This window comes from Polistes dominula, unplaced genomic scaffold, assembly GCF_049000335.1.
Source record: "Polistes dominula isolate Pdom_NZ unplaced genomic scaffold, Pdom_raw_medaka contig_37, whole genome shotgun sequence".
Lineage (NCBI taxonomy): Eukaryota > Metazoa > Arthropoda > Insecta > Hymenoptera > Vespidae > Polistes > Polistes dominula.
This window is the reverse complement of record NW_028301169.1, coordinates 1,465,425-1,486,952: the sequence shown is the minus strand read 5'-3', so window position 1 is coordinate 1,486,952 and position 21,528 is coordinate 1,465,425. Positions and strand designations below refer to the sequence as shown.

Genomic DNA, 21,528 nt, shown 5'->3' with positions numbered 1-21,528 from the left:
AACTTTTTAAAAAACAAAAAAAAAAAAGAAAAGATCCTTCGGACTTACTCGGAACCATTCCGACGCATCGAGATTATCACTTCTGGGTCATTTATGTATTATGAATAATATATGTATATGTGTATGTATTATACATGCGTGTATATATATATATTATATGTCGTATAACAACTCGCATTACTCGCTTCGAAACGACTTGCTTGACGCAAAGAAAACGCGGAAGCGAGTTGACCCAATTTTGAGAGGAACGAACGAATGAATATAAGTGTGTAAGTATAATATAACACACATATACATATATTATATTATATTACATATGTAATATATGCATGTATGAGAATGAAGGTGAATCAGAATACGCGCACGCAATAATTCTTTTTTTTTTTTTCACGGATTTTATGTAATCCGACACATACACGCATTCTTATCGAACAACAAATTAAACATCTCCATTTTGATTTTTAATTGTTTCAGGAAAATCTTTCTTTATTAAAAATTTTTGTTTTTTTTTTTTTATTATTATTTCATATCATCGGTATCGAGTTAAAAAGCATGAATTATAATACCATCTTCCGAGAATGTGTGCATTTTTTTTTTTATTTTAACCTCGTGACCTACTTTTTTTTTGTTAAATCGTTCTAATTTGTAAATACTGATTCAATTAAAAAATAATAAATGTTTACCTCATTATCGTGTATCAAACTCTTTTCTAAAAACAATTTCTTTTTTTCTCTCTTTTTATACAGCTTCTATTATTAATTACCGATATATTTAATCGAGTTCATCGTGGTCATCAACGTGAAATTAACGAAAATTTGCCGATCATATTTGGGGAATGGAATATTTTCTTTTTTTTATATCCAATTTGTATGCTAATCAGTTTGATTCTTGCGGTATTTTGGTTAATGAACAAATTCTTACCGAAAAAACCTTTAATTGTGAGTAACGTTTATATAAATATATATATATATATATATTTTGTTTTTTCTTGGAACAATAATTAAATTTTATTAAACTAAAGAATCGATAAAGATTTGCATAATTTTTTTTTTCGTTTTAACGATGAAATCATCGAAGGCACTAATAGGATGCATATTTGGTACAATTTCAATGCTCACAGCTGGTATTATGGAAATGAAACAGGTTGATTGGTATATTGATCATTATGAGATCACCGATGAAAAATTATTCGATCATCCAATATTTGTTCATAGTTTTTCTATGTCTATATTGTCGATTTTTATCATGACATTTTATTTGATACACGTTTGGATTCTATTTGACGTATGGCAATGGGTTAGTATGAATTTATATTAATAAAAAAAAAAAAAAAAAAAAATTATAATAAAGTTACTAGAGTTTCATGACGTGTTAATGATGTTGCATGTAAGATTAAATCATTAAAATGAAATTGTTAATAAATTTCAATTCGATTCTAATGCAAACAAATGTTTATTGAAAATATTTTATAGATGACAAAATTTGGAAGATCATCGGACACCAGTGAATCCGAATACAGTTCATATTTGAGTACAAATAGCGAAATAATCGAAGATCCTTCAAAATCTTTTGAAATAGAACAACCAGGACAATTAGATCCTATTCCTGCATTGAACAAACTTATCACCAAAAAAACACCGATCGATTCTACTGTAAATATTCAATACATATTAATATATTAAATATATAAAAATACATTTTTATTTCACAATATAATTATAAATATTAACTCAGAAATGAATTTAATGAATTTCTCAATATTTTTTTTAGTTACCCGATGACGAACCTGTTATATTATACTGCTGTTTCGTTGATTGTTTTAATTACATCAAGTATAGTCGTAAAAAGAAACCTAAACACGAGTTTCAAGTGATTCATGTATTATAAAAATAATCTGTAAATTTCCGTATTGGTCAATTGTTAATATTTTATCGAAGAATGGTCCTGCTGTTTGTGTACGAATAAAAAGAAAAGTAGTATCTTACTTTTTGATGATAAGTTTGTTGAATCTCACCTCAGTTGAACCAAGTTAAATCTCATTGGTCAATAAGGATGAAATCTGTACTGGTTGGTTGGCAAAAAAGATTACTGTATAAAATCTATATTTCAACTAGATAAAAACGAGACCTAGTTTGTTGATTCTGATCGATAAGAACAAAACTTATTTTACTTTTTTCCAATCAATCCAAATTTTTTTTTTATAAATAATATTCCCAATATATGTGTGTGTTACTTATTGTATAATTAAAATAATTCTATCTGTGTGTTATTTGTAAAATTGGATATCAATTTTGTTAATACATATTTTATGATATATTTTTCTTTAAAATGATCAATTTTTCAATAAATTTGTCATAACGCGAGAAGACAATGAAGGGGTGGGGATGGAAACAAGTAGTTTCCTCTAAACTATGAAGATCAACTTTTTCTTTCGGTATCGTATTACATCTGACCATTTTCTGCACTTATTTCGATGACACGATGAAAGTACTTGAAGGACATAAAAAAAAAGAAAAAAGAAAAAAAAGAAGAGAAAGTTAGCTCTTTTCATCTCGGCTTCCGATAACGTCGTAACGATCCTTGTCGTGTTCTATCTTAAGAAATAAAGGTAAAAATGAAAGAAGAAGAAGAAGAAGAAGAAGAAGCAAAAAAACAACAAGAAGGAAAAGACTAAGGGATACTAACTTTAAGAAGAAGCAGGTAGAAAAAAAAAAAAAAAAGTAAGAAAACGATGAAAGTTACTGCGTGAGAAACAAACTGGAAGGACAAAACTGCAAAACCCTCCTTATAAATATTTATGGTTGTACCACCTTGAAAATCCTTCCTCAAACCCTACACACACCCCTTGACGACCCTCTAACACACTACATATCCGCATCTCACATCAGTTTGAAAATATCTTGTTGTCACGTTCCCTTTCGGTCGGTAACACAGATCGCATTGTAATGTCCTGTTTTACCGAATCGTCGCATCCGGATACCAAACGAATCCCCAAATAATCCTCGTGTTTTGAGGGTTGTTTCTCCCTACTTTCGTTATGTTAGGGATGCACGTGCTACGCAGAAATATCGGAAATACGTGTTGTAAGAAAAAGAAGAAGAAGAAGAAGAAGAAGAAAAAAAGTACACTTTCTATTGCTAGGAAGATTGCATCAAATTTGGAAATTTCAAATCTGTTGTCGAAAAAGAAAAAATCTATGGGGTTGAGAAGAAAAGAAGGAAGGAAAGAAAACAAAATAAAAAAAAAATGAAAAATAAACTTTTCTTTTAACAGCAGTTGTCAAACTACGATAAGGCAATATTTTAAATAATATAGTTAATAAAATTGACGATTCAAATGTGTCATCTTTTCCGAAAAAATATTTTCACGAGTAAAATAAAACATTTTTGTTCAAAATATTTTGCCGAGACGTACGCAAAACAGAAACTTCTCTTTAAAAAATAATTAAATTTCTTTTCGTGTCCTCCTTTTCTTCAATTTTTTGTTTTTTTTTTGTTTTTTGTTTTTTTGCAACAACGAAAGCAATTATCAGAAAATGACAAAATTCGATAAAACGTTAAATACGTTTTGTATTCTCAATAGAGAAAGGCAGAGTTTAAGAGGGGTTTTCACAGGAAAAGGAGAGTAGACAGGTGGTTGAAACAGTGTGCCAAAAGGTGCGAGTTTAAAGCGACCAACGCGATTAGCTGACATTCTGTCAAACGCATTCATCACGTATGTGTGTGTGTGTGTATCTGTATGTTTATATATAACCGCAGCACGTACACTAGTAGTATTAGTATTAGTAATAGTAGAACCGATCCATAGAAAATATGCTTTTGAATTTATTATGGTTAAAAGTTAACAAGGCAGTCAGTCGTTACTTGACATTTTCTCAGTGAATATTCAATGAAAAGCAAAACAACTAAAAAACTAACTAAACAAGTAATAATATTGCAAATGGTATCGTTATCCTTCTAAATATTCAATTAATCGAATTAAAATATAACAAAAAGTTATTTTTAGATATTTTCGTTTAACGTTAAATCGTAATTTGAAAATTACATGAAATTTTTCAAAACGTAATCAATCGAACGCAAAACCACAATCTGATTAGAACGAAACGCGTAGAGAAAAGGGAGATTAATTCCCTACGTTAGCCCACTTAATTATATGCCGCACAGCCGATTCTCATAATTAGTTCGCAAAACGGTATTCACCGATAGACAGGAAGAGACAAAGAGAAAGAGAGAGAGAGAGAGAGAGAGAGAAAGAGAGAACATAGGAATAGTTCGTTAATTTAAACTGGTCTCTCCTCCACTTCTAACACACACACACACACACATAACATGTATAATGTAAAATCAATAGTTTATGGGATAGGATCGAAATGATAATCGGTCAAAGTCGATTTAAAACATGAAATTTCACTTGAACCTTTTTTTTTTTATCAACCTATTGAGAGAAAGAGTTAAAAGAAGAGAAAAAAAAAGAGAAGAAAAAAAGGGGTTGAAATAAGAAAAATCATGCTTTTAGTAAAAGGGACAGCTAAAAGACAGATTTATTCGGAGCCTTGGGCAAAGATCACCCTTTTAGAATACCCAACCACCCACCCACCCTTTTCGTGGACTTTAACAGGCAGCCGTTAGACGGCAAGTCCTTTGATGTATGCGCCCGTCCGACATGACCTACGGCCGTTCGACTTATGTGGGAAGGGATCGACGGTTACCTAACCTAGGGGTCACGAAGAACAGATTCCCATATATAATATTATTCCGATGTTCCATGTGGAAAGAGATTTACACGTGGAAAATAGCAAATGGTTATGATATAGTTGAGAACCAAGTCAAATGGAGTTTGAAGTCGAAGAAGGTGAATGAAATATTCCTTTCAGGAGAAGGAGAGGGAAAGCATTTTCATACTTTACATGCAAAAATCGAACAAGTGTTACCCCACCCCCACCCCCCCCCCCCCAGCCCCATGTTTTCTATCATAAAAACATCTATTGGTTTAAAATTGTATTTTTAACTATGTTTAATTTTTTGTTGATAATTTTCATCATTAATAATATACCGTTTCTATTCAATTTTCTTCAAATCTTATCACAGATTTTTTTCCCTCACCTTCTCAGATTCAATAAATTGAAATGTTGAATATATGAAAATCTATTCCCACGTCTAAAATACCGTATGGTTATGATATAGTTGAAGAAGAATATGAAGTTAAAACGTGCGACGGGATAAATATATATTTTCATTGGTGTTCACGGGTCAACGATGCTCACCTGTTAAACTCAAAACCACTGTGACTCCATTCGGTCCGACTACGACGACTACGACGACTACGACTTCTGCGGTTTTCGCAAGCCTGGTTTGACACGAATGAGAAGAGAAGGTGGTTGAGTGGATCGTATGGGAGTCAAAGAGCATAAGAGGAATTCAATACCTCTAATGGAAGGGTCAGGTATCGGCATCTGCTGCTGCTTCTACTGCTGCTAGTGGTGAGTTGGGTGTTAGTCTTGGTGAGTTACTGATACGACAAGAAGGATTCGTCAAAAGTCACTTTTTTCTTTTTATTTTTCTTTTTTTTTTTTTTTTCATTTACTTTCGTCCTGTCAGAAATTAATTAAACTAATGAAGTGGTGTCTGCTTGTGAGGGGATTCAACCAAACTCACATTTTCTTTATTCCTTTTTTTTATAAACTTCTGTTAGATACGACAAAGAGAAAAGGGTAAAAGAAAAGACCAGAGGACTTTTCGATAGCCGAAGGGGGTTAGCTACTACGAGTTATTCAGAGACACATACTAAAAGAGATTTAAAGAGATAGAAGAACCCAGTGGTGGAGCTCTGGGAATAGGCTAGCACGTACTTCTCCTTGATTATTAATGTCGGTAATTCAGCTTTATCGACGATTGCCACTCCGTATGCGAAACTGTGTAGGGTCGGGACACCTTTCTCTATCTCTATTTCACACATATCCATATACATATGGAGCATTCCACGTCAAATCAACCACTTTTGATCATAACGTGAAATGCTTCATAGATACTTAACGTTTATATTAGAATCGTTTCATATATTAAATATTTATGAATAGTTATGCTCCCAGAAGTCCCTAACAGTTAGAAAAAATAAAAATAAAAAATGATATACCGCAAGTTTCAAATCTTTATTTAAATTTTAAACTACACTGTGCACAACGATGCAAGTTTCTCTACTAAATAAGACGTGGTTTCATTTACCAGTAGTTATAACTAAAAATTTTTTCAGATTTTGGTCTACTATAATTCTAGAGTCGCAGCTAGATGAAAGATTACGTAGCAAAATTTTATCATTTATCCCTTTTCTTATCAAGTTTTGTACCGATGATTTTTCGAAAATCCTACATTTTGTTATCATATCATATAAATAAGCAAAATAAAATTACTACCTTTTTTGTGATGCCTGTAATAAATAATGGGAAAATAAAAAAACAAGTAGATCCATTAAAGTCTTAAGTCTGAAACAGATATAATAATAAATTAAACATTTTATTAAGAAACATATTTAAAATTTGTTGTAAACCTGTGCAAATATTCAATGTTATATTTAGTGTTTATGTGTGTGCCTTCAGAAATGCATTTATACATATATTATAAAAAGAAGTCATTGGTCTGTTGTTAAATCCAACGAAGATCACCTGTAACAAAAAGAAAACTATATTAATCATACAATCAAGTGATATAAAGTAGCCTAACATATGAATCGTCCAATTCGTAGATGCACTTTATAATTAAATTCTCTATTTTATTTTTATTAAATATCTATTTATCATTGCAATGAAATTAAATTTAAACGCGTGATTTTACATTTACAAAGAATAAAAAAAATAAAAAAGTAAAAGCACAAATATTAAATTACTAGAGAAAATAATATCTATTAACTATTATGACTAATACTTTTAAACTGCATTATATAGAAAAGAAAAAATTACAAATTTAATACAATTCGATTACAGTTAAAAATCTTAAAGACAAAAAAAGAAAAGAGAGATTACTTTAATATTCAAAAAAACTATAATTAAAGCTTCAAAATGTAATAGTAAGGAAATTTTTAATATTGTTGACTCTAACTAACTAAACACATATGCATCTTTTTGACGATATAGACACAAATTTGGTGTCCCAAGGAGATGGTATGGTCCATCATCTCCAATTATAACTATAAATTAATGACGAGCAAAGAAATAATAGAATAAAATATAAGATATGACTAAAGAACCATTCTCAAAAGGTTCGAACATAATGTTGAACCTTTGAAAGTAATTCAGTAGCCTGTAGTTGCCCTCTTCAGCCACAATTAAGTGGGGGCCTCTTCGGCATTAAGCCTCTTCTTTCTTCATTCCATGAAAACTGCATTTGGACATTTCCTACGTGCGAGCAAGATAAGATTTTTCATACTAATTTTGCAAATGAACTCGTATTTTGTTATGATTCTAATTCTCAGTTATTACAAAATTAATTTAAATTTTGCGTTTACTTTTTTAGCTCGTGGACCATCAATGAACATAGAGTTCATTGACCATACACGAGAATATTTAATCAAATGTCCAAGCAGATAATTTCCCTCGATGACCTAATAACACTTCGCACTTTTAACGTTAAGTAATAAAATCGAATTGAAATAAAAAGTGCAATAAATGTAATACATTTTCTTGCAATACCTTCATCTCATTAATTCGTTATTAATTTGTTCATTAATTATATCAAATATTTCTAGCTGTAAGACGAAATCGCGATAGTGCGTAATGTTAATCCTGAAATACTTAAAACTAAGTATCAAATGCATCAAAGAATTTGCGAATTTGATTCGACTCTATCTCGTTCGAGATAAAATCGAAACAGAAATGAATCTTTCAAATGGTTGCAAATACCTTTGAATCATGATACATGATACATAAAGATCACAGAATAGTCACAAAATAAATTAACAAATCAAACATAATATAGAATGAGATGATCAAATTTTGTAACAATTCTGTATAAACCAGGAGGCGGAATTTCCACTCCGGAGTGAAAGCAAGAAGTCTAATGCCTTTCCTGGATCCTACCTACTTATAATTAAAGTTTTCACATTCATTCAGAGAAGTATGCTACCTGCCTGCCTATTACCCATATTTTTACCCATTTTAAGAAAAAACATACATACCCACCCACTCACTCCACGGTTCTCACACATACCACCAGGGTGCAAAAGCCTAAACTAGAGAGCATGCCCCGGGGCACCTCCGACACCCTAGTTCAACCACGTTTTCTAAACTTATATGCTAATGGGTATACGTACGTTTTGCTGTAATCAACTGCCAAGGCTAATGATTATTGCATAAAAAACTAAAGCAAAAATACAAGTATACACTAGTATATATTTATATGCATACTAGTAATATACAAGTATATCCAAGTTTCCACAAATAATTGCAGTAACTCTACTAAGCAAACGAGATTATCAAAAAAATTCGAAATATTTAATTTAAATATAAGAATACAGAAACGTGATATGAGGAAGTAGTGCTTTGAGTATTTAATGATGTATTAAATGAATAAAAAATATCGCGAAACGATGTACAATACACACTACCTAATACGCACACACAGGTGTAAAGTACATCGTGCAATCACTAGCACAATAACAGCCGCCAATAGGGGAAAAAACTAAAACTAAACCCACGCTAACTGTTTCTCACCCATACGTGTAACACCTGGGCACACGCATAGATGAGAACGCAGAAAGTGTGGGGGGGAGAAACGGGAGATTAGTATATTAGAAGCTGAAAATCCTGATCTAAAAAATATGATTAACACATAAACACATAAATACATTTGTATAAAAAATCATCTAAGCGACTAAGGACTCTACAAGTCATTTGGTGAATAATGACTTAAACAAGCGAATGAAAAAAAAAAGTTACCCCATATGAAACAATCATAGTTTCGAGGTAAGGATGTATTAAAAGACTCTACAATGATGATGGATATTTTTTGCAAACCTCGGACGACTTTTTCATTAAATGGCTGTTCTAATTAAAGAACTGGGCTTTGAGCCGCCACTTAACTGCCAAAGTCTATCCGTCGCGAATAAATTTGTCTTCTTGCTCATTTATTTAAAATATCAAAGTATTGATATATCAAAATTAATTTCGATTACAAAAACTATGTACAAAGCAATGCATGTAAGACATTTATTACATGCTTTTAACACGTAATAAAAAAGAGAGTACATTTATTAATTGCATTATGAATTAAATTAATTTAACCGATGAGACAAGAAAACCTATCCTAAGCTAATAATAAAACATACAATAAAATATACAATTTTCATGAGTAATTTCTAAAAAGGAATTACTCATGTGCTCGTCAATAATTTATTTAAATAATTACAACCAGTAACTCGTGCCAATTTGGACCTTTCATCCTCGGCATGATTGAGCACTGGAGGGAATTTAAATAAAAACTCACGGTTTAAGAAGTTCTGCGATGGCTCCAAAACACTCCTTCTTCGCAGCAAGTATTGTAGTCTGACGACGGAAGACGACACTCGATTTACCATTGAAGAAGATCCATCGAAGATCCACCGGAGAATTCATCCAACATCTTTGAAAGGAAGAGAATCCATGGTTATATCTGTAAAATAAAATAGAACAAAAAGATAAGTTTTCTTGAATATTATCCAAAATCATATAAAATAAAATCGAATAAAATGTAAATACTAATGAATACTTACAATGCATTCCACTGGAATGCAGCTCTATTGCACCATGGCGATGCACCACGCGTGAATCTAATAACGCGGTATAAACGAAAATAAGAAACTATAGATGAGTTTCTTATCGCGAAACCGATATTTTATTATACGACGAACAACACTGACTCTAATTCGCGTTTGATTTTAACTTATTACTCGCCCGATCACTGATTCTAAACTGCACTAATTCAAAGACTGCATTGCTCGCAGTCAAATGCAAGATCAAAAATTTCACTTCCGGTCACTTCACATGGGCCATTCGTGCACGATTGCAATCTGAAACTGAAATAAAAAACAATACTATTAATATTATTACTATTACAGAAAATTATTAAAATTTTTAAGGAATTATTTAATAAAATAAATATACTTACTTAAAATCTTTATTGATGAATGCACAATGGGTCTCCTATCCTTAGGATGACGATAACAATGCACAAATAATGACTATAAAACTGCATTAAATGCAATTAATTCAATTAACACTAGATTTATGAACTGAGAAAATTTGATTCATTTCAAACTTTTTTTCTACATATATATTAAATAGAAATATTTTAATTAATTGTAATTTAATAAAATTTAAATTTAATTAAAATTTTAAAGTAGAATATTTTTTAAAAATATATGTTAATTTTTAATACTGTAATGAAATATATATTAATATTAATTCCCCTCCTCTATGCACTTTTTCATTCAAACAATGTTTGTAAATTTTTAAAAAAATATTGAACAAAACAATAGTAAAAAAATCTAGTGTTAAACGAATTTCTAAATGAATTTAATTAATAAAATGTCAATACCATTCCAACGATGATCTAAAACACAAATAAAAAAAAGATTATATAAATCTTTGTTATATAAAAATTACTATAATTATTGAAAAAATGTTTCATATAAAAATTGACTTACGTTTTTTCTTCATTGATGAATGCACGATGGGTCTCCTACCCTTAGGATGACGATGAGCACACGTTTAAACTTAATAAAAGAAACTTGCGAGTTTCTTAACCGAGCAAACGAAACTTTAACATGCGACGATCAACACTGAATCTACTCTTTTGTCGACTTTTTTATATTTTATTTTAACACGATGCAACACACGAGAACCTCATTGCCTACGCGCTCGATTGCAATGATTTTCTGAAACAGAAAAAGAAAAAGAACAATTAAGATCATTGTTGTAATAAAAATCAATTGAAATTATCATAGAAATGTTTGATAGTAAAATATACTTACTTTTAGTCTTCGTTGATGATTGCAGGATGGGTATCCTACCCTTAGGATGACGATGTATAAAATAAAATGAAATAAAAAGTCTGAAAAAGCTGAAACATACTAAACATTATATTACAATATTTCCTGTCAATCATTTCTGAAGGCAGAACACACACGTTATAAGATACTATATCATAAAGAATCAATGTTAAATATAATTCAATAAAGAGTGTAACCTAAAAAGTAAATCGTTTTTTATACCATTCAATCTAATGAACATCTTTTTAAAGTATTAAAATTAACACGATAAGGTTAGAAATAAAATTATTCAATAATTTACTGTGTGTAGTTACTTTTGACGATCTTAACATGTCAAAAGACGAAAGGGGAAAGAGATACATTACTACGTTTAACCTTGGTAGTGCCGAACTCTCGGTGCTCGGGGGTACTCGGATGCTCGGGGGTACTCGGATGCTCGGGGGTACTCGGGTGCTCGGAAGTACTCGGGTATTCGATGCTCGGTGCTCGGTACTCTGTTGTTTTCTTTTGTTTTCAACTGTTTCTTTTTTATTTTCATTTCGAGAATTTCCTAGAAATTTATGAATACATTTGACTACCTGGAAGTCGAATGTTTGTATACTTTTTCTTTCTTTCTCGTTTTCTCTTTCTGTTGCACTTCTTTTTGCTTTAAAATAAAGTGATAGATTTACCTCGATAGTTTAGTCATTACCCCGATGTAAAAGGAAGCACGATTCTTAGATTGAGTATATGTATTCATATTGGATTCTCCCAACGCTTGGAAAACTAAAATAAGTAAGAAATAAAATTACATTAGTAAAATATTAAGAAAATCAAATATATGAGAGTACGTATACGAGTTACCTATACTTATGTATATATGCCTATATATATATATATATATATATATATATGTGTATGTGACAGAAATCAAATTTAATACGATATACGATTTTTGAATACGTAATTATGAAAAATAATTAATTGGAACATTATTAGAGATGATAAAAAGTATTGATACCATGAGAAAAAGATAAAAATTAGACGAAATATTATAAGTTAGCCTTAGTGAGATATGGCGGGAAACCGAGAAATGTCGGACAATTATATTTTCACGGATATCTTTCGAAATTTGTATTTTTCAGTTTTGAAAACACTCACGTATAAAAATCATGCTTTTAGTTATCGTTTAATATATAATTTAAAGGTTTAAACGTTAGAAAAAATCTTTTAATTACCTGATATCAACGGACGACCAAATCTGCTGCAACTACTATAGATGACAAATTCAAAATGGTGGTCACTTCTCCTTCGCGGTACATTGGTGACAGATTGCTGACGTTTCATTGGCTAATTAGCTGATTTGTTATTTCGGACTTGAAATGACCAATCATAAGATTCATCACGCACACAAGCTTAACCACCACACGTACGTATAACTCGTTTTTCTCCTACAACAACGTTAAATTCCACATAATATAATTTATTTATAAACAATATTTTAACAATAATGAATAAAAATAAAGATAATGTTAACACTGTGAAAACTTTATCGAATCGTATAGAAGAACACAACCGTACAAAAGAGAATCGTCCGTTTATATAGAAATGCATAAAACAATTGATATCTTTCTCTCAGGCATGCCACCATAAATTATATCGATAAATAAAAAATTCGCGGGAATGATCTGCATTATCGATTAATTACTGACGCGCTAAATTCAATATTTTCTAATACACTTTACTTATATTACAGGAAGTTTTTGTTCACGAATCTTTAATGCGCAGAAATGATAAAATAATTATTTTAGAATAAAAAAAGTGCTTAAATCTGAACGTTATAATGTTCAATTTTCTTTATTAGAAATATTATTACCATTGCACGCATGTTCAACATTCGAAAATGTCATATAAACATCATTGAATATATATATTTTCATATGTATTTTCACAGAAGACAAAAGCTCAGTCTGAAAGGAAATTTCGAGGAAGACGGTGCAGCTAACATATACACAGTGTTTCTAAATTACAATACGCATTCTTTTCGATTATTTAACAATTATTTAAGTATTCTAATACACTCTTCTTATATTTCAGACTGTTTTACAGTATGTAAATTTACATACACCTTACACAACTATTAGCATACATTAAATATTAAATAATTTTAAACTGATAATTTTTTAAACAAAAATATTACCATACAGGATATCACTGAGCATGAGTTAGACAATAATTAAATTAAAATGGAGAAAATGTTCAAATTAGAACGTTATAATATTGAATTTTCTTTATAAGAATTATAATTACCGTTGCAGAAATAATCAACATAAGAAAAATCATAAACAACTTTCTAATCAAAGTTTAGTTTTAGAGAACAACACCTCAGTCTAGAAGTGTATTTCGAAGAGGAAGGTACTTACAAATTATATTCCGTACTTTTAAACAATAATCGATACTTCTATCGATTAATTAATAATTATTTAATTATTTTAATACACTTTACTTATATTGCAGGACAATTAAACCCACGAAGAGTCATCACTGCGCAGGTGTGATAAATTAATTCCATTACAATGAATAAAACAATAAAATTTAAACGTCAGAAAAAGTGGTGGGGGAATGGTCAGAAAAAGTGGTGGGGGAAGGGTCAGAAAAAGTGGTGGGAGAAAGGGCCAATAAAAAGATGAGGGAAGGGTCTGTTAAGGGCTGGGGGAAGGGATATGATTATATAGGGAAGATTGTACATAAGTGCAGTGGGTCAGTTTGAATTTGAATTTCGAGGAAGTCGGATCTCAGATCATATACTGGGTGTTTTTAGATAACAATAAACTTTCTTTTTGACAATTTATCGATTATTTTAATACTCTACTACTACAATACTATATACACTACACATACTAATACAATATAACTAATACAATACAGACAGTACATTTACATACACATTACACTGCAATACTATATACACTATACATATTAATACAAAATAACTAATACAATACAGACAGTACATTTACATACACATTACACTGCAATACTATATACACTATACATTCTAATACAATATAACTAATAAAATATAACTAATACAATATACAGACAGTACATTTTCAACTGATTACTTTTTCAATGTAAATTTTTACTTTACAGGTTATCACTGCGCAGGAACAATAAAATAATTACGTTAGAATGAATAAAATAATAAAATCTGTACGTTATAACACTAAATTTTCTTTATTCGAATTATTATTACCGTTGCAGAAATAATCAACATAAGAAAATTCATAAACAACTTTCTAATTAATGTTTTGTTTTAGAAGACAATGGGTCAGTCTGCAAGTGAATTTCGAAGAGGAAGGTACTCCAATAATTTATCTCGTACATTTAAACAATAATCAACACTTCTATCGATTAATTAACAATTAATATAATATTCTTATACACTGTACTTATATTACAGGACAATTAAACTCACGAAGAGTCATCACTGCGCAGGTGTGATAAATTAATTCCATTACAATAAATAAAATAATAAAATTTAAACGTTATAATATTATAAATTTTCTTTATTAGAATAATTATTACAGTTGCACACATGCTCGACATAAAACAAAGTCATATAAACAACTTTCTAATTAATGTTTTGTTTTAGAAAACAATGGGTCAGTCTGCAAGTGAATTTCAAAGAGGAAGGTACTCCGATCATATACTTGGTGTTTTTATATAGCAATAGACTCTTGCATCGATTAATTAACAATTATTTTAATATTTTAATACACTCTACTTATATTACAGCATAATTTAACACTCGTAGTCTTCACTGCGCATGAACAATAAATTAATCACATTAGAATAAAAATAATGTTTAAATCCGAACGTTATAATATTGAATTTTCTTTATTAGAATTTTAATTACCGTTGCACACATGATCAACATAAAAACAAGTCATATAAACAACTTTCTAATCAATGTTTTGTTTTAGAGAACAACAGTTCAGTCTATTAGTGCATTTCGAAGAGGAAGGTACTCCAATAATATATCTCGTACTTTTAAACAATAATCGATACTTCTATCGAATATTTAACAATTATTTTAATATTCTAATACACTTTAATTATTTTTCAGATTATTTCAACGCATATACATAGGTTTAATCGTTACATACCTATTAACATACTTTGAATAGAAAATAATTTTAATATGAATTTATTTTTTCAATTTATCAGATAACTGTCTTCAACTTGATTGCATTCCTAGATCAGAAAAGGTAATATAAAATACTCCAATTACTTACATTGCAAATAAAATTGTATTAATATTGATTAAAAATTTCTGTTTCAGAAGTGGGTTTAATGGGTAGCGGGTAAATTTTTTGATTCGTAATGGGTGGTACCATTTACAAATAAAGAATTTACTTCAGGGATGCGACCCTGCCCACGCGAGCCATGATTCTATCTTACTCCCAAGGATAGAATCATGTTCATTTAACTTTCAAGCTGGAGCTACCGTCTTTTTTTTTCTTTTTTTTTCTTTTTTGGCTTTTTGATATGCATAGATAGATATGCATTTAGTATGGGAAACTGAAGCTTCATTGTAAGGGAAGGCATCTTCCGCTAATTGTTAGACGGACCCAAGGATTCATTTCCGTAAGTTCGCAGTAGTATACGGTGTTGGACTGAACATTTAGTGTAGGTTTCTCCTAAATTTAGAGTCAGTGGACTAGTCCAATCGGGGGGAAACCACTTAAAAAAAAAATCGTGAAAAGTTCCGCTTTAAAAGTTATACCTATCCCCCCTTTTTCCTATCCCTTTTATTGTTTAACTCTTTTTTATCCCTTTGTTTTCTGTTGCAGATTGAACTATGGTAAGGAAACGGCCACAAGTGGACCAAAGGAGGACCATGAAGGAACAAGAAGTGAACTTGGTAATATGGGATAGTATAAATTAATTACTTCTATAAATAAAATAAAAATTTGCATCTGTATAGAATTCTCCTTTTAGCATCGAATGTGTTTGATAATTATTTTTAATGTATTTTCTTTATTTATAGATTCCATGAAACAAATCATAATTGTATACTCTTTTTAATTATTATACTTTATTTTATGGAGATTGAAAATTATGTATATAAATGTATATAGATTGTATTTCTATAAGTTGAAGTTATTCTAGGGTGTGTTAGTTTTAAGTATCATCGATGATTTTATTGAATTTCTTTTCAGATTACACTCCTTGTTTATCTCATTTTATATTTTTTAGTATTGAAATTTGTCTCTGGTATTTTCGATAATAATTTTAACGATTTTTTGGATGGTACTCTTATGGTGGGGCCTAAGAGTTAGATTAATTTCTTTGAATTATATTCGGATGTGAGCATCTTTAGGATGCACATCCCTCTTGGGTCTTCTGAAGCGGTTACCTCCTCGTGGTTAGACCTGGGCAATGGTATTTTACTTTCCATGTAATGTTTTAACATATTTTTTTTATGTGGTAAACATTCCATTGAAAGTAAAAACTAGCTAAAGACCGCTTACAATAAACGTTATAATTGTAATTAATTTCTTTTTAACTTCCTAATTAATAACTTCCATGTAATATTCTTTCAGATGAAAAATCTACTCCTGGAAGTTATCACTGCGCATGAGCGATAAAATAATTACTTAAAAATGCAAAAAAATACAAATCAGAACGTTTTCATCTTAAATTCTATTAATTAGGTTGATTATTTTAGTTAGGCACATGGGCAACGTTCGGAAAATCATATCAACAACATTGAATGAAAGAAACCTTCATAGAGGACAATGACCTAGTTTAACAGCTGATTTCGAAGAAGACGGTACTCCTGACCTATATTCCGTTTTTTTAAAAACAATACACACTTTCTTCTAATAATTGACAATTATTATAATACTCTAATATATTCTCTTCGTATTTTAGATTGTTTAAACATATATAAATTTGTTTAATCATATTAAATTATCATTAACATACTTTGAATAGAAAATAATTTCCATATGATATTCTTGCAGATGAAAATTCTACCCACTGAAGTCATCACTGCTCATGAACAATAAATTAATTACATTAGAATGAAAAAAATGTTCAAATCGGAACGTTATAGTCTTGAATTTTCTTTATTAGAATTATTATAACCGTTGCCCACATGCTCAACATAAAAAAATAGTCATATAAACAACTTTCTAATTAATGTTTTGTTATAGAGAACAACGGCTCAGTCTATAAGTGAATTTCGAAGAGGAAGGTACTTCGAAAATATATTCCGTACTTTTAAATAATAATCTATACTTCTATCGATTATTTAACAATTATTTTAATATTCTTATACGCTCTACTTATATTACAAATAATTTTTAGTTTTAGAATCATCATTGCGCATGAAGAATAAATTAATTCCATTAGAATGAAAAAAATGTTAAAATCTGAACGTTATAATATTAAATTTTCTTTATTAGAATTTGTATTATCGTTGCAGAAATAATCAACATAAGAAAAATCATAAACAACTTTCTAATCAAAGTTTTGTTTTAGAGAACAACACCTCAGTCTAGAAGTAAATTTCGAAGAGGAAGGTACTTCGAAAATATATTTCGTACTTTTAAATAATAATCTATACTTCTATCGATAATTTAACAATTATTTTAATATTCTAATGCACACTTCTTATATTACAGCATAATTTAACACTCGAAGTCATCACTGCGCATGAACAATAAAATAATTACGTTGGGATGAAAAGAATGTTAAAATTGGAACGTTATAATATTGAATTTTCTTTATTCGAATTTTTATTACCGTTGCAGAAATAATCAACATAAGAAAAATCATAAACAACTTTCTAATTAATGTTTTGTTTTAGAAGACAATGGGTCAGTCTGCAAGTGAATTTCGAAGAGGAAGGTACTTCGAATATATCTCGTACTTTTAAACAATAATCAACACTTCTATCGATTAATTAACAATTATTAAATATTTTAATACACTTTACTTATATTACAGCATAATTTAACACTCGAAGTCATCACTGCGCATGAACAATAAATTAATTACGTTAGAACGAATGAAATAATAAAATTTGAACGTTATAATATTGAATTTTCTTTATTAGAATTTTAATTACCGTTGCAGAAATAATCAACATAAGAAAAATCATAAACAACTTTCTAATCAAAGTTTTGTTTTAGAGAACATTGGGTCAGTCTATAAGTGAATTTCGAAGAGGAAGGTACTCCAATAATATATCTCGTACTTTTAAACAATAATCGATACTTCTATCAATTAATTAACAATTGTTTAAATATTCTAATACACTTTACTTATATTACAGCATAATTAAACACTTGAAGTCATCACTGCTCATGAACAATAAATTGATTATATTAGAATGAAAAGAATGTTAAAATTGGAACGTTATAATATTGAATTTTCTTTATTTGAATTATAATTACCGTTGCATACATGATCAACATATACGAAGTCATATAAACAACTTTCTAATCAATGTTTTGTTTTCAAGAACAACGGCTTAGTCTATTAGTGCATTTCGAAAAGGAAGGTACTCCGAGAATATATTCCGTACTTTTAAATAATAATCGATACTTCTATCAATTAATTAATAATTATTTCATTATTTTAATAAACTTTAATTATTTTTCAGATTATTTCAACGCATATACATTAATTTAAACGTTACATACCTATTAACATACTTTGAATAGAAAATAATTTTAATATGAATTTATTTTTTCAATTTATCAGATAACTGTCTTCAACTTGATTGCGTTCCTAGATCGGAAGGTAATATAATATACTCCAATTACTTACATTGCAAATAAAATTGTATTAATATTCATTAAAAATTTCTGTTTCAGAAGTGGTTTAATGGGTAGCGGGTAAATTTTTTGTTCGTAAAGGGTGGTACCATTTACAAATAAAGAATTTACTTCAGGGATGCGACCCTGCCCACGCGAGCCATGATTCTATCTTACTCCCAAGGATAGAATCATGTTCATTTGACTTTTAAGCTGGAACTACCGTCTTTTTTTCTTTTTTTCTTTTTTGGCTTTTTGATGTGCATAGATAGATATGCATTTAGTATGGGAAACTGAAGCTTCATTGTAAGGGAAGGCATCTTCCGCTAATTGTTAGACGGACCCAAGGATTCATTTCCGTAAGTTCGCAGTAGTATACGGTGTTGGACTGAACATTTAGTGTAGGTTTCTCCTAAATTTAGAGTCAGTGGACTAGTCCAATCGGGGGGAAACCACTTTAAAAAAAAAATCGTGAAAAGTTCCGCTTTAAAAGTTATACCTATCCCCCCTTTTTCCTATCCCTTTTATTTTTTAACTCTTTTTTATCCCTTTGTTTTCTGTTGCAGATTGAACTATGGTAAAGAAACGACCACAGGTGGACGAAAAGAGGATCATAAAGACGGACTATAAAGGAACATGAAGTGGACTTGGTAATGTAGAATAGTATAAAATAATTATTTGTATAAATAAAATAAAAATTTGCATCTGTATAGAATTCTCCTTTTAGCATCGAATGTGTTTGATAATTATTTTTAATGTATTTTCTTTATTTATAGATTCCATGAAACAAATCATAATTGTATACTCTTTTTAATTATTATACTTTATTTTATGGAGATTGAAAATTATGTATATAAATGTATATAGATTGTATTTCTATAAGTTGAAGTTATTCTAGGGTGTGTTAGTTTTAATTATCATCGATGATTTTATTGAATTTTGTTTTCAGATTACACTCCTTGTCTTTCATTTTGTATTTTTTAATATTGAAATTTTTCTCTGGTAATTTCGATAATAATTTTAACGATTTTTTGAATGGTACTCTTATGGTGGGGCCTAAGAGTTAGATTCATTCCTTAGAATTATATTCGGATGTGAGCATCTTTAGGATGCACATCCCTCTTGGGTCTTCAGAAGCGGTTACCTCCTCGTGGTTAGACCTGGGCAATGGTATTTTACTTTCCATGTAATGTTTTAACATATTTTGATATGTTTTACATTCCATGGCAAGTGAAATCTAGCTAAAGACTGCTTATCATTAATATTATAATAATAATTGGTTTCTTTCATTTTCCTAATTAATACCATATTCACATTCCTCTCATTACTTTCCCCTTAAATATTCCTTTCATATTATATTTTACATAATAATACTCGATTTATTTTGTAGTAACTTTAATCATGTACATTCTTTCAGTCGATTTTTTGACGTGTAGTGCGGTCGGTTTAAACACGTCTCGGTCGCGATCGTGTTCGAGTTCGCGTTTGTAATAAAAAACTTTATTATAGTTTTTTATTTTCGTTACCGTCTACTGGTCAACGTCATCTTAAGGGTAGGAGACCCATCGGGCATTCATCATAGAAGACTACAAGTAAGTATAAATTTTTTATCAAACATATTGATGATAATTTTAATGTGTCTTTTATATTATGACGATGATATTAATAGTTCTTTTTCATTTTTCTGTTTCAGACTACCATTGCAATCGTGCGTGTTAGCAATGAAGTGATCGTTTGCTTGCATCGTTCAACAAAATCGCGAATTAGAGTCAGTGTTTGTTCGCCGTATATAAAAATTTCGGTTTTGTTCGGGTAAAGAAACTCCGATAGTTTCTTTTATTCGATTTAAACGCGCGCGCCCATCGTCATCCTAAGGGTAGGAGACCAATCGAGCATTCATCACTGAAGATAGAAGGTAAATTAATTAATGATATTAAACTTTAATTGAATAATTACTTATAATTTTGAAATGATAACAATGATTCTAATCGTTTTGTACTTTTTTCTTAGTTCAGAAGGGTAAGCAGTGTGAGTGTTTGAATTTTTTGACTGCGTGCAATGCAGTTAATAAAAATTAGAGTCAGTGTTTGTTCGAATAATTAAAGTAAAATTAAATCGCGAAGTAGAGTCAGTGCCGTGTTCGTGATAAGAAACACGTAAAGTTTCTCCGTCGTTTGAACCGTCTACAGCATCGTCATCTTTAAAGGTAGGATACCTGTCGGGCATCATCTAAAAAGATGAAAAGGTAAGTTAACTTTTGTATTAAACATTTCTTCAATAATTTTATATGATTTTTAAATGATAACAATGATTCTAATCGTTTCGTTTTTCTGTTTTTTGTTCACAGGTAAGACGTGTGTCGGGTTTTGATATTTCAACTGTTCGGTATACAGTTGTAAAAGTAGAGTCAGTGTTTGTTCGAATAATTAAAATTAAATTTTTATCGCGAAATAGAGTCATTGTTTGTTCTTTTATATTATATTATTTTAATATCACGGATTTAGAATCATCTATAACTGCGAGCAATGCAGTTAATTACAATAGTGTATTTGTTCGTATAAAGTTGTTTTTTTTATTTATAACAGTCGTACAGACTGTTCGCGAAAGTAGAGTCAGTGAAGTGACCGGGAGTGAAATTTTCTTGTGTTTGCATTTGACTGCGTGCAATGCAGTTTTTTAAAGTAGAGTCAGTGTTTGTTCG

The 21,528-nt window shown here is 29.9% G+C and overlaps 1 protein-coding gene across 1 annotated transcript; it reads left to right on the top strand.

Annotated features, from left to right (window-relative positions):
• The first annotated feature begins 854 nt into the window (after positions 1–854).
• LOC107069417 (uncharacterized) lies at positions 855–1,887 on the top strand. Its single transcript, XM_089179073.1, has 4 exons — positions 855–938; positions 1,078–1,296; positions 1,473–1,652; positions 1,771–1,887. Exons 1-4 carry the CDS (start codon positions 870–872, stop codon positions 1,885–1,887), a joined length of 585 nt encoding a protein of 194 aa, XP_089035199.1. The 5' UTR covers positions 855–869.
• The last annotated feature ends 19,641 nt before the right edge of the window (positions 1,888–21,528 follow it).

What these genes read in the sequence shown, in the direction of transcription:
- LOC107069417 (XM_089179073.1), top strand. Translation starts at nt 870, where the DNA reads ATGCTAATCAGTTTGATTCTTGCGGTATTTTGGTTAATGAACAAATTC. An exon ending in TATTTGACGTATGGCAATGG is followed by an intron (nt 1,297 to 1,472) that starts GTTAGTATGAAT and finishes AATATTTTATAG; the next exon opens with ATGACAAAATTTGGAAGATC. An exon ending in AAACACCGATCGATTCTACT is followed by an intron (nt 1,653 to 1,770) that starts GTAAATATTCAA and finishes TATTTTTTTTAG; the next exon opens with TTACCCGATGACGAACCTGT.